Raw genomic sequence first — 27,611 nt, 5'->3', positions numbered from 1 at the left:
GGACTCTGGTTCCACGGAGCGGGAAGTGCCCAGCGGGCAGGGGGCTGCGCGATGGGGGCAGGTATAGGCTCGCAGAGGAGGGCGTCTGGCAGAGTGGCAGAGCCTGCTGTGTTCCTGCCGGAGCCACCCACCGCGCCCTTCGGGCTGATTCCCCCCTCCCCCCAGCGTCTCCAGGGACAAGTTCATAAATCCCTGCATGAGGGTCTCGGCTGGAGTCACGAGTGCCAGGCTCCGACTCTGCCGGTTGGCAGCTTTGTCCTGAAGTGTGACGGTGCATACCCCCCCCCCCGAGACCGTTTGCACAGGGAACATTCAGGACACGGCCACTGCAAGGTTGGCGGAGGCGGGTTTTCCACGGGGCCGTCGAGGGGTGCAGCCCCCTGACCTGGGGTGCATGTGGACAGAGGCCACGCCATCGTGTCTGTGGTCCCCCTCGACCTGGCGGAAGCACCTGTGGTCACCGCGGGCTGGAGCGAGAAGGGCCGAGGGAACATTTTGCCCACGGGAAGGCTGAGGCCCAGAGGGGCCCCCGCTTGCCCGGGGGGAGGTGGAGTCCACGGGCCTCCTGATGGAATGCTGGAGTGTTCGCCCTGTGGGCAGCACATTCGCCACCTGAGAGCCCCCCTCCGGGGAGGTTTCTTCCTGCTGAGCCCCCAGGCTGGGGTGGGGAGGCCTAATTAGCGCTTGCCGGGCTTTGAAATCCCAGAGATGAAAGTCTGTGTGTGGGAGGTCCCGGCCCCTCCCCACAGCCTCCGTGGGCTGCTCGGCTCTGAGCACCGGCCCTCTCGGGAGCGCGCGGATTTGGGGCACACAGGAAGTGCGCATCTATCTGGGGTTCGTGGGTCAGAGGGCCACGGCTGCTGGGGCGCCTCCTGGTGCCAGAGCCGCCGTGCCCTGGGCACTGTAAGAACACAGGCCCGGATGTGCCGTCTGTAAAATGGGGTGATAATAGCGCCTGCCGCAGGCCTCCCCCCTCCTCCCTTGCATTAATCTACACCGAGGACACGGACTGGTTTCTGCCACGGCGTGGGCACCCTGACGGCGTCGGTCTCGTCCTTTGTGCCGTCGTTCCCACACCTTTACCTCAGCCCCTTGAGCATCTGGGCAAAGGGACTGGCAGCTCGTGGTGACCAGGCATCCCAGGCGGACAGGCAACCTTCCCATCTCCCTGCCTGTCCGGTGTCGGCCCCCGCCCCCCCCCCCCCCCGGCCCAGCCTGAGCCCCGGCACCGGGGCCACCTCGGAGGGGGAGCTTCCGGCGCCCTGGCCCGGCCGGACCTCGTGTTGGGGGGAATCTGTGGCCCGAGCCGTTACGATCGCTACGGGGGGCGCTGGGGCCCGGCCTCGCCGCGGTCTCTGCGCCCTGCGTGGAGCAGGCCGGGGCCATGTGGGTTCCTGACCGCCCGCCTCTGGGTTCTTGTCTTGCAGATTTCTCCACCCAGGTGAACTCCTCTTCCCTCAACTCCCCCACGGGGCGTGGCTCCATGGCCGCCCCCCTCGCTGCACCCCTCTCTGGGGCCCGGCATCGGCTCCTCGCTCGGCTCCCCCGGCCAGCTGCACTCGCCCATCAGCACCCTGAGCCCGCCCATCAACGGCATGGGCCCACCGTTCTCGGTCATCAGCTCCCCCATGGGCCCCCACTCCATGTCAGTGCCCACCACGCCCACCCTGGGCTTCGGCACCAGCAGCCCCCCAGGTAAGCGCAGAGGCGGGCCCCATCCTGCGGACCCTCGGGGGGTCCTCTCCCCCCTTTATGTCTGGGAAGCCGAGCCTCAGAGCGAGCGGTGGCTTCGGCCTGAGTTTGACCCGGGTCTGGCTGACTCCCTGGCCCTCGACTCTCCGAGGTCATCAGCTGGCCTCCCCGCTGCTGGTCGTTTCCTCCAGTGTGGCCCCCCCCCCACCCACCCCGCGGGGGGCTCCCTTGCTCCCCTGACTCGGAGCTCTGTAGGGCGGGGTGCCGCCTTCCTCAGCATTCACACCCACCCACCCCCCTGAGCCCCTGTCCCTTCTCGGCCCTTCCCTCCTGGCTGCCTCGCATGCCCACACCAGGTGGTTCCGGCGCCCCGGGCCCAGAGCCCCGGGTGGTGTCTCCGGGCGCTGTGTCGATGTGCCCTCCTCAGGCCGGGCCCCAGGCCCCACGGTGGCCTCAGCTCATCTGTCAGGGCTCGGTGGGATTTTCCACGGGCGTGGGTTTGGAACAGTCTGGCTTTCAGGGTTGTTTCTGAATCAGGAAGGAAGTGGTGCCTGGCGGGGCCTGGCTCGGTCTGGTTCTTGCCGTGGGGACCGTGGGGGCCCAGTCCACCCTCCCCTGGGCACCTGTCGTCCAAACCCCTGCAGAGCCGTCCGGAGCTCTTCTGGAGATCCCTGGGTGGTGACGGGTCCCCGGGGGCCCAGCGGGGTGTCCTCTCTCCCAGCTCCGTGCGGTTCCTGCTGGGTTTCTTGCTGGGTGGCCAGAGGGCCTGCCTGAATCCTAGCGGGACCTCCCTCTCTCTGGGGCTCGAGCCGTCCTTCCTGAAATAGGTCCGAGTCCAAGGCTGGGTTCGGCCATTCTTGCCCCGAGATGACAGCCCCGTGGTGGAGAGCCTCGGGGCACATCTCCACGGAGCCTCAGGACAGCCTCCTGGGGAGAGACTTGGGCGCAGGCTTCCCTGTCCAGAGCCACACATGCCCTCGTGACAGCCACATCCTATGGGCTCCCAAGCCCCTGCCTGCGGGGCAGTCCCCTTCGCTGCTGGCCCCGGGGTACCACCGAGCTGGAGCCAGCCCACTGCCCCTCTCGCTGGGCCTCCAGAGCTGGCCCTTGGGGGGAGAATCTTGCTGGCTTTTCCAGAGTGACCTTGTCAACCTTTTGTGTCTGGGGGACGGGAGCAAAAGAGCTGGGGTCTCAGGCGTCAGTGCGGAGCTCCCGTGCTCCTCTCGCATCACCTGGCCCCCGGAGCAGGCAGGAGGCCTGAGGTGCTGGCCTGAGGGAGGCTCGGCTGCTTTGCTGGGCCTGGCCAGGTTATTTTTAGCACAGCCGCCCCACCCCCAATTCTTGCTGGCTGCACAGCGAGCCAGGGGGCAGATGAAGACTGAGCTTGCACCTGCCCCCCTGGGGACCGCGACAGAGGCAGGCACCTGCTGGCCCTCAGCCCCATGAGGCTCCTTGCTGGTCGTAGGCCTACCACCTGCCCTGGACACCCTGAGGGCTCGTGTACAGCAGGAGCCTGGGCGTGGCAGTGGTGTCCCCCAGACCTTGGGGTCACCTGCCACTTGGCACTGTTTGCCCGTCTGGGAGTGGGGGGGGGGTAGTACTGGGGAGTGAGGGGTTTGGGGGACCACATCTGTCCTGTTCTCTCTTATTCTCGGCACCCAGCCAGGTTCCTGGCACTTGGTGGTGCTGGTTGAATCCAGGTTGCGTGTGAGTGAGGGGCCCCAGGCCCCTTGAGGCTGATGAGGGGATCGGGGCAAGAGTCAGGCCTGGGAGAGGGTGTGGGGAGCAAGCCCGCTGTGCCCCAGATGGTCACTGCTGTGCTGTGGCCACCCGTCCCACGTGTCCCTCTGTCCATCAGTCAGTCGCGCCACAGTGAGTTTTGCCACGGTCTGAGCCGCGCACTCGGCCTCCCCTGTGGCTGCCCATCCTGGCGAGGCCTCAGTTTCCCGGTAGCGCCTTCCTGGAGTGAGTGGAGCTTCTGGGCTTCAGCAGCTCATCCTGGAAACCTGGGGTTCCCCATATTCACAAAGAGTGTGGGTGGAGTTCAAAGGGGGGCATGCCCCACCCTCTGCCCCAAAACCACAACCGCGAAGTCATGGTTGGCGGAACCAGCGAGGTTCTCCGATTTCTGCTGCCGGAGAAGGGCTGGCGCCCTGCCGAGGGCTGCCTGCTTGAGTCCACGCAGCCCAGAAGGCCCGCCAGCGCCCCCGGTCTGCCTCGCTTTGCCCTCCCTGCCCAGAAATGGGTGCCTGGGGGTCCAGATCCCAGGCGCCGGCCCCCGGGCTGCCCTGTGCCTCTTTCCTGGTCTGGGGGCTCAGCACAGGGCCCAGGAGCACCCCCACCGCGCCCCAGAGCCCTCTGGCCCCACCGGGCCTGCCGTGGGCACCACAGCATGTAGCCCTCGCCAGCCCAGCAGACCTCCCCTGGTGGGGGATCTGCTCAGGCCAGTGGGCCGGCTGGCACTGCCTGCTCTTTGTCGGCGGTCCCGTGGCCGTGAGGCCTCCAAGGACAGGGCGTCCCCACGGTTTGCCCCTGCCTTGCGGGTCCTGTGAGGCAGGCGAGGCCAAGGGCCTGGTCTCGCAGCGGCAGGCCTGAGCCTCCACCCCCAGTTCTGGCCGCGGATGGGGGGGAAGCCTGCTGTTGGCTCAGGAGGAAGAGTGTGGTGGGTGCAGAAGAGAGGAGCCTCCAGAGGCGGCAGGAGACCCTGGCGGGGCCCTGATGAGGCTGCTGGTTGTCAGCGAGTCCTGTAGGCTCCAGTGGGAACTGAAAAAAATGCCAAGGATATGAAAGGGGAAATGGGACTGGGCCCCACCCTGGCCACACCACATGGCCTCCAGGCCCTAGCCAGGGGCTGTTGGCACCGTGGATGGGGTGCAGGGGGGAGGGGGCACAGCTCCTCAAAGAATGGGGGGGCCAGCCCAAGGCACATCAGCTTGGAGCTGGGAAGGGCGAAGTGTGACCCCTGACCCCGCACAGCCTGGCCCTGGTGGCCTCATGGGCACCGTTTACTAGTTGAGGCAAAGGATCGATGTGGGTGGCCCCAGGCCTGTGGTGAGTGGGGGCTACAGCCAGCCTCGTCTCCCCACGTGTGCAGGGTCTCCTAGGGCTCCCAGAGGCCTCTGGGCTGACTGCTGTGCCCCTGGGAAGCCTGAGGCCGGGAGGGCAGGGATGCCCCCGGCACATGGCCGCCAGCCACGGCACTGACGGTCCTTCCCGCCTGGAGCTCCTTCCCACGTGGGGCCCGCCCTGCCTTCCTCACTGCAGTGGCCCTGCCTCAGTTTACCTAGGGCAGTCACCAGTTCTTAGGGCCTGCATGTACACGGGGGACAGGGCAGGTGGCCTGCCACCCACCCAGCACGGTGTGGGCAAGCATGAAAGAGGAAATGCCCAGGTTCCTCTCCCTGGTGCCCTCGAGTGGATCCAGCCACGTGGGGTCCTGGCCGGGCTCCCACAGCGTGGGGAAGGCTGCAGCAGGGGCAGGCCTCCCGCTCCCATGTCCTCAGTGACTCCCCCCCCCGCCCCCCCCCCGTCGGCCCCCTCTGCACCCATGTCGCGCCCTTCCCGAACGGCTCAGCGGCCCCTCCGCCTGGGACCCAGCCCGCGACGTCTCCTGGAGGCCGAGTGTGTGTAGCAAGCTGCCCCTGTGTCGGCTCAGTTTTCCTGACGGCGGCCCTCAGCTTGGCCCACGACGAACCTCAGGCTCGGAATGATTGAATAATTTCCCCAAAGCCACACAGTGGATGGAGGAGGGCATAATCCGGGGGCCCTGCCATAAGCTGTGCTGTCCCCACCACCCGCCTCCGCCCCGTCCCCACCAAGCCAGCGAGCTCTGCAGGGCTGCGCGGGGCTATGTGTCCTGTGTCGCTGGGCACTTAGGGAACGGCGTGTGACCGGTGGGGTCCCCGAGTGGCTCTGGGCCTGTTCCCCCTGCAGCATGCGGGCATCGCCTTGGTGCCCACAGCCTGCTACCCAGAGGCCTGCCTGCCGGGCCCCTGACCTCCTGAGCCTCCACATCCATATCTGGGAAGGGACAGGGACATGGCAGAGGCGAACGTGTGTGGCGCACCTGGGCACAGGGCCCTCCGCAAACGGCCCCTTCTCTGTCCCCTTTCCTGTGGGAAACGCTCCCAGGCCTGGGGACGGTGCGCAGAGAGTGCCCTGGTGCCAGTGGACAGGCCGCTCTGGTCCGTGGCGCCCTCTCACCTGATGGCCCCCAGGGGTTTCTTGGGAGCCCCCCGGAGTCCCGGGTGGGGGGGTGGGGGGGTGGTCAGTGCACTCAGAGTCACAGGGCCCCGGGCGGGGGAGGGCCCCAGAGCCACGGGGGCTGGAAGGACCCTCCCAGCCTCCCAGGCCAGCGTGGAAACAGGCATTGGGGGCCTTGTGCTTCGTGTTCTCGGAGCACCAAGTTCTCGCTGCCCCGTGAGAAAACGGTGGAGGTCGGGGGCCGTGGGGAAGGAAGGAGGTGAGGTTCCCGCTGGCAGGAGGGGCCCGGGGCTACCCGGGGGCAGCCAGGCGCCTGCTGTCCTTCCCCAGAGACGTGCACACCGCCCGGTTTCCGCCTTTGTCAGGGTTTGCAGAAGTGGGGGGCCGGGGGCCGCCGGGCCGGGGTCCTGGCGCCAGTGGAGACAGGCCAGCCTGTGGGCGCAGCGGGAAGCACCCCTGGGCCCTAGCGCTGCCGGGAGAGCTGGGGTGGATGCAGCGGAACCAAAACTGCTGTGTCATTGCAGCGGCAGCTGTTGCCAGGGTGACGGTGAGGTTCCCACGCTTCCTCCTGGGCAGCATGGGGCTGTCAGCCTCCGGGTGGGGCGGGGCGCTGTCTGTCCCGCTCTCCTTGGGTCACGTGATCCGAGCTTCCCCCACCCACCCCACCCGGCGGTGTGCTGCCGAGGTGGACCCCAGCTCCCTTTCCTTGCCGTGACCAGGCCTCGGCGCCCAGCTGCGGGTTGGGGGTCCCCAAAACAAAGTGCCTGCCTCACAGGGGAGGGGCGCGAGCTCACGCTGCCCTGTCCAGGGCTCGCTTAGTGATGGGAGGTGGGTGAGAGTCGGGGTGTAAGCAGGGCCCTGGGGGGTCCTCCTCTGAGGCCATGGCGGGGGGGGGGGGGGTCCCTGAAGTCAGGGCAGGGCTCAGCGGGGCTGGGCCCTGCCGCTCCTGTGCTGTGTGGCCCGTGGCTGGCATCGCCCCTCTCTGAGCCTCGGTTTCCTCTCTGCAAGGTGGGGGGGGGGGGGTTCATTGGCACCTTCCTACGGTAGGGCTGGTGGGGGGGATGCTGGCACGTGCCCCCCTGGACGCCCCCGGTTTTCCCTCCTCAGCTCAGCTCGCCCATGAACCCCGTCAGCAGCAGCGAGGACATCAAGCCCCCGCTGGGCCTCAATGGTGTCCTCAAAGTCCCGGCCCACCCCTCAGGGAACATGGCGTCCTTCACCAAGCACATCTGTGCCATCTGCGGGGACCGCTCCTCAGGTAGGCCGTCGTGGTTGCGGCGGGACCGCAGGACTCCCCCCCCCACCCCCCACCACGGGCAGGGCGCAGCGGTGCGGGGAGGCGGGCGGCTGGCTGGGCCCAGGAGGGGGTTTCGCGCAGCACAGGGATCGAGAGCAGGGGAGGCCGCAGGGGGGACGGCGGTGGGCGGGGCCTGGAGGCCTCCGTCGCGGGGGGGGGGGGGGGGGGGAGGGGGGGGTCGACGGCGAAGGGGGCCGGCCCGGCCTCGTGCCCCTGCACCCCGGCCGCTGACCGCGGGAGTGGAGGAGGCCCCACGCGCTCGGGCGCCGTGCTCAAGGCCCCGCTCCCCGCAGGCAAGCACTACGGGGTGTACAGCTGCGAGGGCTGCAAGGGCTTCTTCAAGCGGACGGTGCGCAAGGACCTGACCTACACCTGCCGGGACAACAAGGACTGTCTGATCGACAAGCGGCAACGCAACCGCTGCCAGTACTGCCGCTACCAGAAGTGCCTGGCCATGGGCATGAAGCGCGAAGGTAGGCCCGCCCGGTGCCGTCCCCGCAGCTCCTCCCACGGCCCCGCCCCTCCCACGGCCCCGCCCCTCCCACGCCCCGCCGCCGCGACGGGGCGCTCGCTCCCTCCAGGGGCCAGCCCCCGTGGCTCTCCCCGGGCCCTGGTCCCGCCTGCTCTTCACCCGGCGCCTGCTGTTTGCCAGGCCCTGGGCTTAGCGGGGGCCGCCTCCATCCTGCCCGCTGGCGGCTCTCAGCCCCGGGCGGGGAACGCGATCAAAGCCTCTTCAGGTGCCGGTGGCCCAGGGCGTGGGCTCTGGGACCCGGGCGGGCGAGGGCCGAGGCTGCACGTGGGAGATGGGGAGAGGGAGGGTCCTGAGGTCGTGTTGCAGCCAACTGGTAAGGGGACAGTCGGGGACGCCGTGGCGGGGACAGCGCTGATGAGGGGGCAGAGTGGAGCAGGGAGCCCCAGCCGCCCTGGGGGTGCCGCTGAGCCCTGCTGCATGCGGGGGTGGGGGGGTGGGGGCCCGCCTTCCCCTCCCTCGGACCTCCTTCAGTGGGCGTCTCCGCCTTGGATTCGGAGCCCATTTTATTGACAACTGTTTGTTAGGGGCAGGGGGTCGGGGCAGGTAGGGAAGGTCACCTGAGGTCATTGAAATCGTCCAGTTGTTCAGCCAGACCTGGGTCTGAGCCCTTGACCCCAACTTGCGGTGCGTCCATGGGCTTCGGTTTCCCCATCTGCAGGCTTGATGACTCCTGCATCCTGGGTCGCTGTTACGTCTGCCTCTGCGCTCAGTCTCGCAGCCGGCGCCTCGCGGGGCTGGAGAAGTGCTGCTTGGGGTCAGGGTGTGGGTCTTGGACCTCCTCGTGGGGCCTCCAGTGGTGCCTCACCACCTAGGACCGTCCCCTGGGGTGCCTGCGGCTCTCGTCTCATTTCCTGTTTTACCCCACTCGTCCTTGTTAGGAAACTTGAGACCCCAGCCGGGCCAGGTGGTCCTGTGGGACTTCTTCCTCAAGGCCACGAGGGCAAGCGGGACGACGGGATGTCCTGCATCTGGCACTGCTTCCGGCCAGGGAGGGGCCTCGGGAGCTGCAGCGCTGAGCTGCAGGGGCTGGCCGGGGCCTCGAGGAGTGTCTGCCCACCCACCCTTCCTCGGACAGGCAGAGGAGCTGAAGCCCAGAGGGTCCAGGGCTTGCCCGAGGCCACATGCCAGGCGGGACCCAGGCCCCTGGTGCTGTCCTCGTTCCTTTACGCTATCCAGGGGGCCAGAGGAGGTGTGCACCCCGCCCTGGTTCCTCTGGGTGCCCTTTGTAATCAGGGAGGGCTGGCCGGGGGTGGCCACCCGTGCAGCTGTGTTCCCGGGATGGGGACTTGGGCGGGGCAGGCGCATGGTGGGTGGTGGATGAGTGTGTTCCCCGGGCGTAGGGCACTGGCCAGATGGCCAGGTGCCAGTGGGCTGGGGGGAGGCTCGGGCTCCCTTGAGGACACCCCAGCACAGAGCGAGCTCGGGTCAGCGCCCGAGACCACTCACTGGCCGAGCTCGGCACTCCTGGTGCCAGGCGCCACGCTGGGCACTGGGCACGCAGCAGCGAGCCGTGGGCATGCGTCCACTGCAAGGGATATTCACGTTACCAGGCGGGGCCCCCAGGTGTGCTCAGCGCTGGCAGGGGACACAGAGGAGGCGGTGACCCAGCTGCAGGCAGATGTCAGGCTGATGCCTTCAGAGCGGAAGGGTGTCGGGTAGACCGGGTGCCTAGCCGGAAGGGATGGCGTGTGCAGAGGCCGAGGGCATCAGCAGATACGGCATGCTGCGAGGCCTGGATGCCATTCCCGGCCCCAGAGAGTCACCCTCCGTGGGTCCCCGGGACTGTCTGCTAAATGTGGATCCCTCTCGGGCCCCCTCAGCCTGAGCGTCATCAGACCCCAGCTGCCTGACCTCCCGAAGGTCTGGGAGAGAGTGGATGCTGCAGGGTCCCAGGGCTGGGGAGACCTGGTCTGACCCCCCTCCTGGCGCCCACAGTGACCGGGTCTTGCGAGTGGCTGTTAGAAACAGCTGCTTCGTGCGGGGCCTCACTGGGCACCGGGCCCGTCTTCACACTCGCTCTAGCCCCCTTGCCCGTCGTGTGGGGATTCTGCCCTGACTTCACTCACAGAGAGACGGGCTGCAGGGGTGGGCACCTGGGGGGTCTCCGGGCCAGCACAGGCCGAATCCCGTCTGCAGCCGTTGGCTTGGTCCGGGGTGGCACCAGCCCGTTTGTCTCCCTCGCCTGATGGATAAGTCTGGTGCTTTGGGCGCATTCCCGAGGCGGCGCACGGCCCTCGAGACCTGATTTATGGGCCGTTAGATAAATACCTGATCCCGTCAGGGCCCACCTCCCCTTTGCCTCGTACTGGATTTATGAGTCACGAACGTGCGGTAAAAACCCTCCTCCGGAGCTCTCTCGTGCCTCAGACGCCGCTCTTACCCATGCTTTCCCGTGTGTAGCTCTGTGGCAGGGCCCAGGCCACAGCCTCACCCTTGGGAGGGGTGACCAGTGGCCGCAGTGTGGCTTTAGTGCTGGCCCCGCAGGGGGCTCCACGGTCTCCCAGGCCAAGAGGCCTGTGACTGGGGGCTGGGGACTGCCCCCAGCTCCCCCCCCCCCGCCCCGGAACTGGTCCCGAAACAGCTCTTTTCCTGTCTGCTGCCCTGGGGACAAGGCTGCTGTAGTGGGACCGTGGGCCGTAGAGGAGCGCGTGGGATGTGAGGTGTTGGCTTCTAGGCTGGCCCGGGCTGCGGGGCCCGTCAGTGAGGCCCTCAATCACGCCTCTGTCACGGGTGAGGACCCAGGCGCGGGCCCGGGCAGCGCTGCCCAGTGCGGTGCGGGAGGGCGCGGTCGGGGTGGGCACGGATGGGGACCGCCCCGCCGCGTGCTGGCTGATGAGGGGCGCTGCAGGCAGGCAGATACCGTCTGTGTTGGGCAATGCCGGGGCCTGCACGCACCTGCACCACCTGGGACTCGCTCCACGGCATTCCGGGGGGGACATGCCAGCCGTCCGCCAGGCTGAGCCCGGGCCTGTCTGCTGGAGCACGCGGGGGCAGGGCTCGGGGGGCCTGCTGGCACTCCTGGTCCGATGGGGGGATCCGGCCCCCACCAGGGGTGGTGCTGTTCCAGGCTGGAGGGGTCGCCCCTCTGTATGCCTCTCTGCTTCCTTCTTCTTCCTCCAGGAAGGCCTCTCCCTGCTTCCTTCCTGCCTCCCTTTGCTTTCTGTGCTCCGTCTCCCAACCCAAAGACCGGGGTGCAGAGAGGGCAGCGCCTCGTGTGTGTGTGTGTGTGTGCGCGCGTGTGTGTGTGTGGCTGCTCTCTAGTATAGACTCCTTGACTGTCCTGGATTGAGTCCCGAAGGAAGGGGGAACGTGTCCTCTGAGCTAGAGAGCCCCTCCGGCAGGACACCTCCTCTCTGGGTCTCAGTGGCCCCGGCTAAAGAAGGGGCGTGGGCCGGGCCTGCCTGTCTCTGCTGGAAACAGAGGAGGCGGCGGGGCTGGGTGCTGCTCCCATAGCCACCCCCTCCCCCGCCTGGCTTCCCGCCCAGCCCCCACGGCCCGCAGGGGTGCAGCGGACACGGCAGTGGGTCGGGGGTGGCCCCCGCTGCCCCGACCCCCATGTCAGCGTCTCCCTTGATGCCTGGGACCCCGCTCTTGTCGGGTGTGGAGCCCCCCTCCCAGGCGCATGTCTGGCGGCCCCCTCTCTGGTCTTCCGGGAGGGGGGGGAGGCTCAGGCCCAGGGTGGGGGCGGGGGGGGGCAGGGAACGAGGCCCTGTGCTCGCAGACGCCTCCCGCCTGAGGCTCCTTGGCGCTGGCAGAAACGTAAGTCAAACGTGACTACGTCTAGAAGGTGACTGAGCTGGCAAAACATAAATCCCGGGCTCCTCCCGCCCCCTCCGCCATCTACAAATACAACCATAATATTTATAATGATGCCGCTCAGAGGTGCCGGCCCTCCACGGCTTCAAAGTGCTTCACGAAGCATTGGCTAATTAATTCGCGCCGCCCCCGCCGAGGAGGCAGGTGCCGGGGACCCCCACCCGCCGCTGCCACCCCGGGCGCTGCCCCCACACCGGGCCGCCCCGTCCGCCCGCCTGTGCAGTGGGAGGAAATCTGTGACCGGCGTGTGGGGAGTGTGGGGGCCGGAGGCGGGAGCGCCGCGCGGGGCCAGCCCGGGCCGGGGCTGCGGTGCTCCCTCCGGGGCGGGGGGAAGCGGGGCCACACAGCTGGCGGGGGCAGGGCAGGGCCACGGCGCCCGGAGCCACCCGCTGTCCTGTGAGCTCAGCCGTGCCCCCGTGCTGCTCTGGACCTGCGTCCCCAGCTGGAAGAACGAGGCAGTTGAGCCAAAGCGCATGCCTCTAGGCTGTGTGCTGGCCCTGAGGGTTTCGGATTGTGCCCAGAGCACAGACCCCCGGGGACCACCCCCCCCCCCCCCACCTCAGGGTCTCGGGGACACGGGCCTGCCTGGACTCTGTGTCCGTCACCCCAGCTGCTGGCTGTGTCAGTCCGTGCACGGTGGCAGCAGGGTGACCACGAGGAGGTGCCCTGCCCAGCCCGGCACCTGCCACATGTTGGGGTCTGGAAGCCTGGCTGGAGAGGGCCCGGAGCACGACCGTGCCTCCTCGCCACCTGCCCGCCAGCTGGAGCTCCCCCCGCCCCCCGCAGCCCCCACCTGCTGTCGGCCTTTGGGAAGCGCCAGCCTTGCAGAAACTCTGACTTGGGCTTCCTGCCTGGCTCTTCGGCCCAGCTGCTGTGATTTTGCAGGTGCTGAGCTGGCCCCCGTCCTTGAGTCGCGCTCTGTGAGCGCAAAGGCCCTCTTCCGTGCTCTGGGTCTCGGAGAGTATAGCCTCTGGCCCGGGGTTGGCTCTAAATAGCCACCGGCCAGCGTGGCAGACATCGCCTGCCCTCAGGGAGCCCCGCGGGGTGGTACAGAGGTGTCCGTTTGGGCTGTCAGGGAACTGTGGGCTGTGCTCCGGGAACCAGGCAGGCCTGTGGGACCTTGGGGCCAGCACCGTCAGGGAGCCCTCATGCCCCCCCGGGGCTGGAGTGGCGAGAGAGGAACGGGGGCTCGTGGATCCCCGGGGGAGGGCTGATCCCCAGGAGCCATGGCCTTGGGAGGAGGTGGCAGGTGAGAGCCGAGGCTGGGCGGGGAGGCTCCAGAGCCACGGACGCCTCTTCCCGCCCTCCCTCCCTCCTGCCAAACCGTTGCATTTGCCAAACCCATCAGGAAACCAAAGGGGAGAGGACTTGGTAAGGCAGCCTGAGTTCAGGCCCTCAGAGCCAGGGCAGGGGGGTGGGGTCTGGAGGTTCAAGGAGCTGGTCTCGTGACAGCTGGCATCTGTGAGACCCGGGGACGTGCTGTGCCCCACAGAGATGTCCTGGAGGGGAGAATGAGCCCATCTGAGGCCCAGGGGGCCATTGACTCAGGAAGCCCCAGGTCAGGCTGCACCTTCCGCTCTCCAGAAGGCACTGCCCCAGGACATTGGACCAGGAAAGAGGGCACTGGGCGCAGTGCCCTGAGAGTGTGAGGGTGTGAGGGCGGGATGCCGGGCTGAGGTCTGCAGGGCAGGGGCTCTGAGCTGGCTTTGGGAATATAAATCAGGGAGCTGGTCAGCAATGGGGAGTGGGAGACCCGGATGGCACAAGGAAAGGCCCGCTGGAGGAGGAGGGTCTGGCCAGCATCCTCGGGAGGGCCGTGAGGCCCCCTGGCTGAGCCCCCACCTCCAGGGCTGGCCGGAAGCTGGGCAGTGGTCCAGAGGGCCTGCAGCGGTTGGAGTCAGCTGACCTCAGCTGGCTCCTATGCAGGAGCGTGACCTGGGGGCTGCAGGTTCGGCTCCTTGCAAACGTCACTGTATTTTATCTTCGTGCTCTACCCACGGGCCCCCCAGGAGCTGGCCGTTCGCCAGGGCCTCTGGTGCTGCAGCTCAGGGTGCGATCTAGGAGCGGGACGGTGGGGCCCGGGTCCTGCGATCCAGGAGCGGGATGGTGAGCGAGCTGCTCCGAGTCGGGTGGTCTGGGCATCCATCCAGGTGAGGGTTCTGAGGGGCTCATGAGGTTTGTCGGGCACTTGCTCGGCAGAGCGGCCTGCCGGGTGCAGTCATGGGGGGCTGCGAGGGGCTGCGTCCGAGGACTGTGTGCCACGAGCACCGGCCCAGGTCTCAAAGCCCTCGGGTTTCCAGTAAGGGAGTGAGCTGCCTGTACCCCTGGGGTGCTGTGGGGGACCTGGGCCTGGCATGCGGGGCTCCCCCAGCCCAGGGTTATCTTCTGCCTCTTACTGGGAGCCCTCTGGGCTTGGATGTGGCCGCAAGAGGTGGGTCCAGCTCTCTCGGTCCTCGGGGCCTCCCAGGGGTCGGCCTGCCTCTGGGCTCTGTGGCGAGGGGCTGTTTCCAGGCCCTTCCTCTCAGCTTAGATGGGCCAGGGGACAAAGGTCTCCGTGCTACACCTCTTGGAAGTCCCCTCACCAAGCTCCCACTCTGTGATGGGGTCTTCAAGAAACCGAGGGCCTTGTCTGGGGGCGGGGGGGCCGAGGAGCCGGCCCTGAGGAGGTCGAGGCCACCCCAGGGGCCTGGGGGAGGGGACCATAGGAGGGTGGGCCTGGGGGAGGCTGCTGTGACGGCATCTGGGCATTCCCGACACTCCTAGCTGGCTCAGGCTGAAACAGTGCCGTGTGGACAGCCCTTCTGGCCCCGCACGGGCTGCAGGCTGTGACTTTTCCCTACGGCTGACTCGTTTGCCCCAGTCCAGGGCCCTTAGTTCTCTTACCGGAGAGGAGGGGTGGAGGTGGGGGTCCCCCAGGAGGCTGCGGCAAGCCCCGAGGAGCCATCTTGGGTGCTTGTGGGGCTCTGGGTGGGGTCCACAGCCTGACCCCTGGGTCCCGGCCTCTCTTGGGAAGGGCAGTTTGAGCTTCGTGGACTCTGAAGTCTGAGGTCTGTAAACGCCCATCCGCACGGTGCCCTGGCGTCCTCCTTCTGTCCACGTGGGTCTCCTTGGGGCAGTGTGCAAGTGAATGCCCTCCTCTCTGCCTGCTTCCGTCGGCTTCTCTCCCTGGGCTCCCAGGGACTGGGCCGTGCCCTGTCCACCCATCTGCTCAGCCCTCCAGCCCCAGGCTGCCCCATTCCCTACCGGGCTGCCCCAGGCCATCCTGGCTGATGCCTCTGGGTTGGCATCCAGCTCCTGGTCTCCCCTGGGCCCCCCTTTTCTTTCTGCAGCTGGATGGGACTTTTAGAGATGTGTGTCCTAATCTGTCCCTTTCCTGTGGCACAGGAACTTGCCCCTGCTCCCGTGTACCCCTTGTACCGGGTCTCCAGCTGGTGTGAGAGGCCCATTCATCAGGAGTATCTCTGATTGGCTCTGGCCTTTGCACACGCTGCCTCCTATGCCTGAACTATTACCCTTGTCTTTCGTGCCTCTTTACTTTTCTTGCCGCTTCTTCCGGGCAGCCTTCCTGGCTTTGTCTGAGCCCATAGTCCATCAAAACCTTCTCGCTGCACGTCAGGCTCCTGCTGAACCATCCGTCAGCTGCACGAGAGCTGGGCCCCGTGTGCCCTGGCCTGTGTATGCCTGGCCCCGGACAGGTCCTGATGTGGAATTAGCCGGACGAATTAACGAGAGGCGGGTGTGCTCTGTGAGTGTGTGTGGCTGCTGAGAGGCAGAGACGGGGCCGTGGTCTGGCCCTCACTGGCCCTGGCGGGCACGCTGGCTCGGGGCCGACACGGCTTGGCCCCTGGTCGGGGGGGGGGGGGCGCTGCCCAGGGAGCCGCGGGCTGACCATGGCCTCCCTCACCCTGCAGCCGTGCAGGAGGAGAGGCAGCGGGGCAGGACCGGAACGAGAAAGAGGTGGAGTCCACCAGCAGTGCCAACGAGGACATGCCGGTAGAGAGATTCTGGAGGCGGAGCTGGCCGTCGAGCCCAAGACCGAGACGTACGTGGACGCGACATGGGGCTGAACCCCAACTCGGTGAGCGCCACCCCTGCCCACGTGGTCCCCCCTCCCCACCGGGACCGCAGGGGCCGGCATTGCCTGGGGACCGCTGGCCCCTGGTGAGCGTTGGCGGGCGAGAGGCCCCATCTGTCGGCCGTGCTGACGCCCGGGACCCCGCACGTGCTGTCCTGCCCCACGGGGCCTGCAGCCCGCGCTCAGCTGGGTGTCGGGGGTCCCGTATGTGCCCCAGGTGTACAGGCCACTCTGCTGTTTCGCCTGTGTGCCCACGTGGGGGTCGGGGCTGGGCCCAGAGCCTGTGGCCAGCCCCGAGGTGGCGCTGGCCTCTCTCCCTCCGTCCTCCGCCCGGCTCGCCGTGGCTCCCACCGTGCTGGACACGCCCTGTTCGTCCACCCGTGCACCGCCAGGGCCCTTGCACGTGCAGCTCTCTCTGATTCCTCCTCACGCGTCTGTCTGGGCTAAGGGGTCTCTCTTCCCCGGGGCCCTTGCCCCCTGTGGCCTTCCTCTACGGCCCTGTGAAGGCGGGCCTGGCCCCAGGGCGTGGCTCAGAGCTCCCTTCACGGCCCCCGGCACACGGCAGCCGATGGCGGGTGCGTGGTGGGTTAATTCTCCGGCCCCGGCCAGGGACCCCGCCTGCCCGCGGGTGCTCACACACAGCCCTCACCCCGGCTACGCGTGTCCCATGTGCTCATGAGGCCCCGGCACTGTGAGGCCACCGTGGCTGGCCACCTGGCTTCCCCGGACCCCCGTGGGGGCGCCCGGTGCCCAGGGCCACAGCCCCTGTCGGGCCTCCGCTCTGGTGCCCACCGGGGAGCAGGTGCACGCGGGGCCCGAAGGCAGGCATCCGGCACTCTGCTTGTGGACCAGCCCACCCCTCAGGGCCCCGGGATGGGGGGGCCGGCTTCGAGGGGTTCACGGTGGGACAGAAGCTCCGGGACAAAATCGGGAGATAGACCAAGGGCTGCCAACGTTTTTCTTCTGTCGAGTGCAGACGTTATTAGGAACAACCAGCTGCCACCTGCTCCCCCTGCCCTCAGAACCGGCCGGGAGCTTCGGGCCGTGCCGAGGGCTGGCATTGGGGGGCGCCAGCTGCCTTCCTGTGGCTGGCCTTGTTACAGCTTCCTCTGGGTCGGCACAACGCATTAGGCCCCGTCCCTCAGGCAGCAGGAGGGTGGCTCACTCTGGAGGGGTACCTTTCGCGCCCTGGGGCCGGGGGGCGGGGGGGGCTGCTGTCATCTCTTGGGACAACGTGACCCTGTGCGGGCCAGCTGCAGAGGCCACTGCCCGGGAGTGGTTCAGGGGCTGCGCTGGGCCCCTCGTGGGCTCCTAGGGGGCCAACTGCCGGTGGCCAGGGAGGCCCGGTTCCCTGGGCTGCCTCCAGGAGCTTTGAGGCTCCTCCACGTGCCCCCCCCCCCCCCCGCTCCACAAGGCTTCCCCAGTTCCCCAGGCCCGTTTCCACCTGACGGGGCCAGAGGCGCAGAGCCCGGCAGGGGTGGCCTCGGACAAGGCTACCTACTGGGTGTGTCGCCCTCGTGAGCTGGGGACCCCACGCAGGCCAGCCTCTGTGCCAGTGCGGATGATGGTGGGTGCTGCGTGGGGACACATGTGCCCTGAGCAGAGCCTGGCCCCTGGCTTCTGGTCGATGTGGAATCTGCTGCAGGGAACGCAGGAGGGAACGCCCACCCCCACAGGCCAGCCCTGGGCAGCAGAGGGATTTTGGGGTGAGGGCAAGTATAAGGGTGTGCCGGGGGCCGTCACCCTGGGCTGGGGTCCCGTGAGCCCCAGAAGCCCTGGCTGACGCCTATTCCTACAGCCCGCGTCCCGCCCTGCTCACCCAGCCCCTCCCCGCCTGGTGGCCTCAGTGACAGTTTGTCACCCCGGCTTTCCCGTGCAAGCCCTCAGCAGGCCCCTCCCGCGGGACCCCGGGTGTTGAGAGACCGCGCCCTCCCTTTAGGGCAGGTGGCCGCTGTCTGGGGGAAGCTCCTCAGAGGAGCCTTTGCCCCTGCCAGGGGCCCCGGCCCTTGTGGTTCCCGGAGCGACGGATTTCTGCCCCCGCCCCCCCCTCGCTCAGGACCCGAGGCTCCGCCTGCCAGGATCCTCATCGTCATCGGTGACGATGAGTGGAGAGGTCCCTTCTGGCTAGAACTTTGCAGAAGGGGCTCTGATGGCCCGCATCTGGATACCGTCTCCACAGCTGGGAGGAAGAAATGGCACGGAGGGGCCAGCACTGTCCTCCGCCCCCCCGGGGGCCCCCCGGCCCAGCTCCAGCTTCACACTAGCCTTGCTCTTTCCCTGATTGCGCCACAGGGTCACAAGGCCCCGCACCCAGTGCTCGAGACGACAGTGTGCTTAGTATCTTACGGGTCCTGGTCCTGGAGGGCCGCGGTCCCTGATCCGCGTCTGCGGACTGGGGTCGGGTGTGGCAGGGCTGGGTCCTGCCGGGGAGGACGCCCCCTTGCCCTTCCGGGTGCCGGAGGCGTCCTGGCTCGCGTCCTGCAGCGAGCGTCTCTCCTGCTCACCGCTCCCGTCTCTGACCCGGTCTCCTCCGCCGTCGTCGTCCCACCGGGGCACGCCCCCAAAGGGAGATGTAAAGTGGCCCGTTCGCACATTGGTCTTGGGGCCTTCCTCAGCCCGGGGCAGGTGCCGCGGTGGGGGTGGGGGGACCCGGTCCGGGCCTCGTTCCCAGCAGGGCGCTCACCGTGTGCCCCTCCCCCCGCCCAGCCCAACGACCCCGTCACCAACATCTGCCAGGCAGCGGACAAGCAGCTCTTTACCCTGGTCGAGTGGGCCAAGCGGATCCCGCACTTCTCAGAGCTGCCCCTGGACGACCAGGTCATCCTGCTGAGGGCAGGTAAGTGGCCGGTCCGGTCGGGGCCGGGGAAGGCATCGGAGGGGAGAGGGCATGGGCCTTGGGGCCCCGTGGTTGGGCCAGACCCCGGGACGCCCCATCCTCCTGCAGCGTGGGGCTCCCTGCCCCGTCTGGCCTCGCTCCGCCCTCCCGGAGGAGGTATTGGGTTTGGGGTTTCTAAGTGGCCTTCTGAGAGGTAAAGCGCTGTCTGGGGACCTCTGGAGAGGGTGAGGGGCCTGTGACTGTCACGGGCTGCCCCGGTGGGGGGGGTTGTGTGTGTGTCCTGCCCTCTCCCCACACCGAGGCCTCAGCTCCTTCTCTGGGTGGGGGTCGCGATGCCGGCAGGTGGGTGGGAGTGTCGGCACTGGGGTTCAGCTCAGGCCCAGTTCCTGACACGTGATGGGCGTGCCAGGTGGAAACCTGTTTCTGCCGTGAGACTAGGGTCCTCAGAGCAAGTTCCTGCCAGAGGGACAGCAGGGACGGGGGAACCAGCTATGCTGGGCCTTCCTTCAGAGGGTGCTGGCAGGGGCACCCCCCCCCCCCCCCCCCGCCAGCCTCCTGCCCCACCGGGCCACCTGCACATGCTGGGTGGTGCTGTGTCCACCGGCTGAGGCCGTACCCTGACCCCGGCCGTGTCCCTGGCTGGGCGCTGAGCGAATGGCAGAGGGCAGCCGGGCCCAGAGGTAGGAGGGGACCAGGCAGGCAGCCGGGCCCAGAGGTAGGAAGGGACCGGGCAGGCCCCGCGGGGCAGCAGGGAGAGCAGAGTGACTCCTGAGTGATCCCACGGTGTCAGGGCTAGGGCCGGCTGGGGAGGACAGGTGCTCTTGGGGCCGGCTCTGCCCCCAGCCTGGCGGGGAGGGGAGGGGCGCCTTCTCCAAGAGCTCCCACTCTAGTGGGGGCATAAAACCCAACACCCAGAGCCATCGGGGAAAGGTGGGCAGAGGCCCACGTTCTCGACCTGACTCACTGTGGTGGGGTAACCCCTGCTGTGCCTCAGTTTCCCCTTCTGTAAAACGGGGCTACTCCTGGTTTTGTTGTAGGATTGTAGTCAGTATTGAACGGGATGGTCCACGTGATCCCGTCTGCCACGGAGCCCGGAGCCTTCCGAGCCCTTGGGAGTGTGGCTGTGAATTGCGCTGTCCTTGGGGAAGAGGCTCCGGGCTTCCCAGTTCCACGGGAGTCAGTGAGAACCAAGCACAGAAATTGTTTCCATTTCAGCTTTTTCTTCCGTACCTTTTCCTGACCCGAGATGCCTGCTCTGGTCTGTCTGCGCTGGGAACTCATGTAAAGAGAGGGTCCGGTTTGCCTGAGGCCCAGCCTTATTTCACTTTGATAACGTACTATTTGGTGGTGCCCCAGGTGGCACACGTTAACGCGAGAGTTCGCTGCTGAGACAAGGTTCGCGGAAGCAGCTCTGGGGTCGCCCCGGAGAGAGTCCCCCACATCCTCCGTGGCTTGTGCACCCTTGTGGGAAGAGACTTCTCTGGGCACATGAGTTTGGGAGCACCTGGTTAAACAGAGCCAAATTGGGTGCTCTGTGCAGGACTTCTCAGGGCCTTTATTGCCCCAGTTTGCACCGTAGAAGAAAGAGGCATTTCCCAAACATAGGTGCTTGGGAACCTTGTTCCTGTGGCACGCTCGTGTAGGGGTTCCCCAGACCCCACTTTGGGATGGTCCTGTGATAGAGCGTGCTGCCTTTGGATGGCAGCCCCGTGGGGGGAAGGGTGGCCCCGGGGCCCGGACGCAGCCGCGTGACCCTGCGCCCTCCTCCCCCCAGGCTGGAACGAGCTGCTCATCGCCTCCTTCTCCCACCGGTCCATCGCCGTGAAGGACGGGATCCTCCTGGCCACCGGGCTGCACGTCCACCGGAACAGCGCCCACAGCGCCGGGGTGGGCGCTATCTTTGACAGGTGGGGCCCCCGGCCCACATTCCCGTCCCGCTTAGCGTGGGTTCCGTTCACGCGGGTTCCAGATGTGGAAACGGAAGTGTAGGCACGAAGGTTCACGTCTCCCTAAGTCTGTCAGCGAGGGGCACCCAGCAGCCGCAGCCTAACGTTTTGATGCATTTCCTCCCGGCTCTCTTTATTTTATTTTATTAAAAAAATTTTTTCTAACATTTATTCATTTTTGAGAGAGAGGGAGAGAGAGGGAGAACGAGCAGGGGAGGGGCAGAGAGGGAGGGAGACACAGAATCCGAAGCAGGCTCCAGGCCCCGAGCCGTCAGCGCAGAGCCCGACGCGGGGCTCGAACCCACGAACCGTGAGATCATGACCCGAGCCGAAGTCGGAAGCTTAACCGACGGAGCCCCCCGGGGGTCCCCTCCTGGCTCTCTTTAAACTCCTGTGCTGCGGAAGGAGCACTGCACTTTCTGAAAAGGAGGAGTCACCGTCTTACAGCAGCTGCTGTGTTTTTAATACGTCGAAGCCTGAGAGCGCCCTGCCGTGTCGGCCGCTGCTCCTTCACCTCCCCGCACCCCTGCGCTCCGTAGCATACACGCAGGGAGGCAGCGCTGGCAGGGGTGGGGGAGCCCCACGCCTTCAGTCTCGCTCCACACACACAGCTCCCTTGTGCTCCACCCGGCAGGGAGGACAGGAGCTGCCCGTCCCCGGCTGCAGGCACCTGGGTGTCTGGTTGAGCCAGCTGCAGAGGAAGGGCTGGGAGAGGCGTCGTAGGGTCTCCCTGGGGCAGGGGACGCAGCACGGGAGCAGTGAGGGAAGGTGGTGGCAGGGCTCCCAGGGAGCCCGAGTATGGGAGCCCTGAAGTCAGAGGTGAGCGGGGCCCCCCGGCCGTCCCCCACGGGAGAATAAACGCAGGAACCACGCTGCCCTGTAGGGCAGTTCTGGTAGAACCAAGAAGTCGGCCCTCGAGCTGCCCGGGATGTGTCAAGTGCAAACGGGCTGGGGCCACGTACCCTGGCAAGTGCTGGTTTAAGCAGCATATAGGTGTGTCTTTGCTGCAGGACTTCTCAGGGCCTTTAACAGGCTGACGTACAAGGTGCCAGCAAAGGCAGCTGCGGGGTGCAACCATTGTCCACAGAGGCCTTCTTTAGAGGGGATCGCCTGCTGGGATCTGCTTTGCTTTAGGAATGCAGCCCCAACCGTGCACCCAGCCGCCAGTTCTGTGTCACAGCTGCTAGAGAGGTGACAGCGACAGAGGCGTGGGGCTGTACCCCGAGTGGGCCCAGAGCGGCATCAGAAGGAATCCGCTCCTCCTTGCCCTTCGAGCGAATGGAACGGGTGACCCCTGCCTCGGGGCCCCGCTGGCCGCAGCAGAGGTGGTGGGGCGTGTAAGCGCCTGTCCCCTCCCGCTCTGTCCCCGAGGCTCCCTGGGATCTTCCCCTCTCCAGCCCGCAGACCCTTGGGGGCTCCCTGGCTCCTCAGGGCCATCATCCAGGTTCTTCCCAGGCCACCGTCCTTGGTCCCCTGTGGCCCAGCCTCTCCAGACACTTGCCACTTCTTGGACACGGCCGTCGAGTTCTGGGGGCCAGGGAGCAGGCCGACGAGGTCGGGGAGCGCAGGCAGCCCGGGGACCCAGGAGCCCGCTGCCCGCAGGGGCTGGGCCAGCTGAGGTTGGGTCGGGGCTCGCCCTGTGACAGGTGGCGTGGCTTGGTCTGGAAGTGAAGCCCCCTCGGGCGCCTGGGAGGGAGCAAGGGGGGGGCCGCGTCCTGGGGACCCACAGGAGCGGTGTGGGTGCCGTGCGCCACGGCCCTGCTTCGAGCCGTGGGGAGCCGTGGCGGCGGACTCTTCCCACCGTGTCCGGGTCCCTGGCTCCCCTCGGTGCCGCTGTCGCAGGTCCCTTCCTGGCAAATGCCACCTGCCGACCGTCCTGAGAAAGGAAAGGGAGCCGCCCGTCTCCGGGTGGGACCACACGCGGGGGCGCGGGGGACGTCAGGCCCCGGCCGGGCGGCTCCCGGGTTTGGCCCGGCCGTTCTCGGCTGTGCCCGGCGTCCACGCCGCTTCCCGAGCGAGTCCTCTGGGGAAGCCGCGGGGGTCCCCGGCGAGGCCACGGCCTGACTGGGACCGCGGTGCTGCGTCCTCCGCAGGGTGCTGACGGAGCTCGTGTCCAAGATGCGGGACATGCAGATGGACAAGACGGAGCTGGGCTGCCTGCGCGCCATCGTCCTCTTCAACCCCGGTACGGCCCCCCTGGCTCGCCCCGGGCGCTCGCGGCCCATTGCTCGTGGCCTCCTGGCTGGCGGAGCCGCCTTCTTCTCGTGGCTCTTGTGAGCGTGAGAACGTGGCGGCCTCCGCGGGCAGTGGGGCTCAGTGACTCGCGCTCCTCCTTCGCGGTGCGGCGTGGCCTGTGGCCGAGCCCTCTGAGCCCCGCGTCCGTGGTGTGGCACCACCGGCCGCCAGAACCCCGGTCACTGGAAGCGGCAGCCTCTTCGTGGACTTCTAGTAGGGAAGGTCTGGAGCCTGGACGGTCTGCCAGGGGCGGGTGGGGACGCAGGGGGGCAGGCTCGGGGCCGCCGCGGGCTTCTAGGGAGAGGTGGGCGAGCTGGCCGGGCCGTGGTGAAGACGGGGGCGGGGGTGGGGGGGGTTAGCGGGCCCCCCTGCCTTCCTGCCTGGTGGCCGCTCCAGTGCTGAGGGATCCGCCTGTGGATCCGTGAACGTCTCCTTTAGGGGAGACCCCGTTTCTGTGGGGCATCTTGTCCCCCAGATTTATGCTCTAAGCCTGTGATCCTGCCAGCATGGGAGGCCGGGCCACACATCTCGGCCCCGCCCGGGTGGGGTCCCTGTTCAAGTTGTGCGTGGCCCGGCCGCTGGTGCCCCTTCGCTGCCCGAGTCCTGGGTGTGGGGCTGCTGGGGACAGGAAGGAGATGGCTGGAGCTGGGGCCTCCTCAGGGCCTGGGGGCGCTGAGCTAAGGAGAAGCCTGGCGCGTCCCCGAGAGGCCCAGGACCCCAGGCCTCCTGCGGCATTCAAGCCGTGGACCTCAGCGCACCTGCTGGGATGTCAGGCTGCCAGGGCAGTGCTGCTGTGAGCGCCCCCCGACCCGGGGCCCAGAGGCGACCCGACGGCAGGCCCGTCCCGTGGCTGAGCCGCTGTGGGGCCGCGGCGGCTTCAGACGGCAGCAAGCGGGCAGTGGTGGGCTCCAGCCTCCGGCCCCCAAGCCATCAGGTTGGACCACACTTGGCTGGGACCAGACCCAGGGCCTCGTGAACCCTAGTGCGATACCACCAAGTGCTGGCTGCTGCGGGGAGAGGTGGGCTCGTCTCACGTTGGCTTGTGGGGCCTTGGGAAGCCCCGGGAGACAAGGAGGCAGAGAGGACGCTGGACGGAGCTGCCTGGCCCGGTGGGCTCTGACTGGTTCCGGAAGCCCCACGACGCTCACCCAGCCGAGCCCCGGCACACCCTGTGCGCCTCGGATCCCACCGGCGGGCCCTGGAGGCTTTGGTGGCTGTGGTCCCGGGCATCGCCGTCCACGGGCAGAGCCCCTTCCGGACCGGGCTCCCGCCCTCAGGGTCCCAGGACTCCGGGGGGGGGGGTGCTGTTTCTGGGGTGTTGCTGGGGTGAAGGTTCAGAGCTTTCATCCACCTCAAAGGAACGGAGTCCCAAGTGCAGCAAGGGTGGGACATTAGCCTGGTTGCCACGGTAACCGGGGGGGGGGGGACGGCGGTCCCCTTGCGTTTGAGCCCCAATGGGGAAGCTGTGTCGCGAAGTCCAGGGATGGGCCCGAGGTCCCGTGGCCAGCGAGTGGCAAGTCGGGACCCAGAGCCCGCCCGCAGCTGCCGGCTTCGTCCGAGCGGGGAGCTCGCCTGAGTGCCCGGGTGTCCCGTGCAGCCTCCTGGGCGAAGGCCTCTGACCCGCAGCCCCTTCCCCTGCAGACTCCAAGGGGCTCTCGAACCCAGCGGAGGTGGAGGCCCTGCGGGAGAAGGTCTACGCGTCCCTGGAGGCATACTGCAAACACAAGTACCCTGAGCAGCCGGGAAGGTGAGCCCGCGGCCCCAGCCCCCTGCCCCGGCCCCCTGCCCCGGGGGCCCTCGGGGCCTCACCCCAGACCCCCCGGCCCCAGGCCGGACTGCCACCAGCTCTCCCGCACGGCTGTGGGAATTAGAAGGCGGCACCGCCTCCGTCAGGGAAGGTGTGCGGAGGGTGGGGACCCCGCGGATGCGCTGTCACACCCCTGCAACTCACCGGAAACGGTCCGCACGCGGCGGGTGCTGGTCTCCGTGGGGTATGAAAACGAAGCCAGTGGTCTCCTCCGCCCCGGAAGGGAACCCCTAGAGGCGGGGCCTTTGCGTGCTAGCCCCCAGCAGGGACGGAGGCCAGCACAGAGCGGGTGCCTCATAAACGTGTTCAGAGTTTGCCTCCCACCTGACGGGGGGGCACCGGAAGGGCTGGGCCTCATTTCTGGGTCCACAGTGCCAGACGCACAGGAGGTGGCTTGCTGCTGCTGTGCCTGTCGTCCTACTCTAGCCCCTCCCTCCGAAAGGGCCTCTCCTGGCAGGGCGTGTGCCCCCCGGCCCCGGACACCAGACCTCCCTCTCCGCCGCCCGCCCCGCGGTGCCCGCTGGCTCGCGCACCCGACTGTGCCCCGCTCCCTCCCAGCCTCATCTGGTTTGGTTTAAACTGAAACTTCCCGGGGAGGATGGAGGGCAGGCCTGCTTGTTTTTCCTGGCTGCACGCCGCAGCCCATCTCGCCAGCTCAGCAGAAAACCGCTTTCTCTGGCCCCGGTCCAGCCTCTCTGCTGCGTTTTTGCCTTTAAAACGTGGGTTGCATGGCAGCCAACCCCAGGGCTTTCTCCCCTGAAATACAGACGCTGTGAATAGTTAACGAGGCCCCGCAGCCTCTCGAGGGTCCGTGTGGTTGCTGGGGGGGGGGCAGCTGTGGACATCCCCGGAGGGGACAGGGCACTATCCTTGGTGGCAGAGCAGCTAAGCCTGGTGACCCTCCTCCAAGAGCCCCAGCCTTCCCCCTTCCCTCCCCCAGTCAGTCTGCCCCTCCCCACCCCCAGGGGCCGGGCAGGGCCTGGGGATCATGCCTCTGGCCCAGCTCCAATAGAGCTATTTCTGGGGAAGGGGTGGGCGTTGGCATGGGGCACCCGGGATGCCAGCGCTTTATGGGGTGAGGCTTGCTCGAGCACAGACCTGCTGCCCGGCCCACGAACGGCCCCACCTTAGTCTCCCCGCTGTGGCCAGAGGCACTGCTGATACTCAGATCCGTTTTTGTAGCTCTCTCCCCGACTTAAAATCCTGCTGTGGCTCCCTATTGCCCTTGGAGGGAACCCACACATTTTAGCTTTCCTGTAATGCCCGACTCAGCCTGCACCAGCCCAGCCACTGCCTGGCCCTGACTCTTCATCCCAGGTCTCTCTTCCCTGGATCTTCCTTCGGGGTCTTGTGTCCACCCCGCCTGTTCCCGCCCCCAGGCCCTGGCCGGCTGAGCGGCCCCACCTCCCCCTCGGGCTCAGCACCGGTGGGCGGTGGGCGCAGGACCCACCTGGGTCCTGTCCCCAGGCGCCCAGCAGGCGGCCACCGCTTCCTCTTCCACGGGCCCTCCCACAGGTTCGCCAAGCTGCTGCTGCGCCTTCCTGCTCTGCGCTCCATCGGCCTCAAGTGCCTGGAACACCTTTTCTTCTTCAAACTCATCGGGGACACGCCCATCGACACCTTCCTCATGGAGATGCTGGAAGCTCCACACCAAATGACTTAGGCCCGCGGCCCGTCCTTCGCGCCCGCCCGCCCCCCCCCACCCCCGGCCTGGCCACCCCGCCTGGCCGCCAGCTGCTCGTCCCGGCCGAGGCCCGTCCCCGCCCCTTCTCCGCCTGGCCTGTTCGACGTGGGGGCGCAGCCTGCTAAGCCTAAGAGTTGCCGACGCCTCCTTACGTTCAGGGCAGCGCGGCTCATCTGGCCGCCGGCCTGCCCTGGAGCTGTAGCAGCCGCTGGTGTTCGGAACATCCCCGCCACCCTCCTGTGTCTGCAGTGACCCCTTCGCCACCCGTCAGGGGCCCCCCCGGCCAGCGCGCCCCGCCCGGCGTCAGTGGTGGGCTGCCAACGACCCCACCTGCACCGCCCCCCGCCCCGGGGCACTTGAGAGGGGCTCCGGGGCCCCGGGCTCCCCTTCCCTCGCAGGGACGGGCCAGCAGCCCCTTCCCAAAGATGGCTTGCAACTTGGCCCCCGAGCCGACCGGAACGGGAACTGACCTCCGTGCAGGGTTCTGGGGCCACCTCGAGGCTGCCGGGACCGGGGTCGCCCACCTTCCCACCTCGGTTTTCTCTCTGCATCACCGTGGTTTCAGCTTCTTCGCTCGCACAGCCCCGTCCGACCCAGGGTAGCCAGACCCCGTGCGTGGCCCGTCCTCCGTTCTGCCTTCTGTTTCGGCCTGTGAGGAGGGGCGGGCTCACGCCCGGTTCCTGGAGGGCGAGCCCGCTTCCCGGCCTTCCTAGAAGTCCCGGCCACGCTGCTGTGACTCAGCTGACCTCGCGGGCAGAGACGGCCTCCGGGGAGGCCCGCAGCGGTGGGAGGAGGGGAGGCCCGCAGGGGTGGGGGGGCATGGAGAGCCAGAGGCCCGGCAGGACAGTGGGGCCGCTTCCTGGAGCTGCTGGGAGAGCGGCCCCCTTGGCTGGCTGGCTGTTGCGTGTAGGAGCCTCTCGGAATCGGGGACGTCGCGTGCCAGCGTCCTCGGGCCTGTGGCTAGATGCCCCTCGGGGACAGCCGGCCCGGCTGCTGTCTTGTCTGGGCAACGGCCTTACACGGGGCTCCATCGGACATCTGCTGCGGCTGATGGCTCCCCAGTCCAGCCCAGCGCCTGCTTCCGTAGCCTCTCTGCCGACCTGGGCAGGGGTGCTGCCTCCTGGGCGGGGGGGGGGGGGGGGGGGGGGCACGCTCCGAGCTTCGGGGGTGCAGGGGCTCTCTCAGGTTGAACCGGCTTCTTTTGCACTGTAATGCCCTCCCTTTGGTCTGAGTACTTTCCATTCTCACGCCTCATACTCCACGAACCCAGCGTTTGTCACTGGTGGGGGCCTGAGCAGGGATGGGGGGGTGAGGGGATGCAGACGGCTCCAGCCCTCTCGGCCCTTGAGGGGATGGCCTGTACCCTGGGTGGGGGGTCCTGAGGCAGGCCTGCTGGCCCTCAGGCCTCCGTGGGGAAAGTAGCTGTGGCTCTTCTCCTTCCAGAGTCCCCGGCCAAGCTGGAAAGTGAGGCTCCAGGCAGAAGCCCTG

General features: G+C 67.8%; 1 protein-coding gene across 1 annotated transcript; it reads left to right on the top strand.

Annotated features, from left to right (window-relative positions):
* The first annotated feature begins 1,473 nt into the window (after positions 1-1,473).
* On the top strand, positions 1,474-27,215 carry RXRA (retinoid X receptor alpha). Its single transcript, XM_053908504.1, is given in 12 exon segments — positions 1,474-1,692; positions 7,001-7,153; positions 7,486-7,665; positions 15,452-15,475; positions 15,478-15,540; positions 15,543-15,593; positions 15,596-15,618; positions 18,322-18,451; positions 20,226-20,358; positions 22,491-22,582; positions 24,274-24,379; positions 25,955-27,215. Coding segments are annotated over 12 exon segments (1,200 nt in total). The 5' UTR covers positions 1,474-1,595; the 3' UTR covers positions 26,103-27,215.
* Positions 27,216-27,611: the final 396 nt, after the last annotated feature.

The sequence above is a fragment of the Panthera pardus genome, unplaced genomic scaffold (genome assembly GCF_024362965.1).
Source record: "Panthera pardus isolate Hobbes unplaced genomic scaffold, ASM2436296v1 HiC_scaffold_20, whole genome shotgun sequence".
NCBI lineage: Eukaryota > Metazoa > Chordata > Mammalia > Carnivora > Felidae > Panthera > Panthera pardus.
This window is presented reverse-complemented; position numbering and strand designations above follow the sequence as displayed.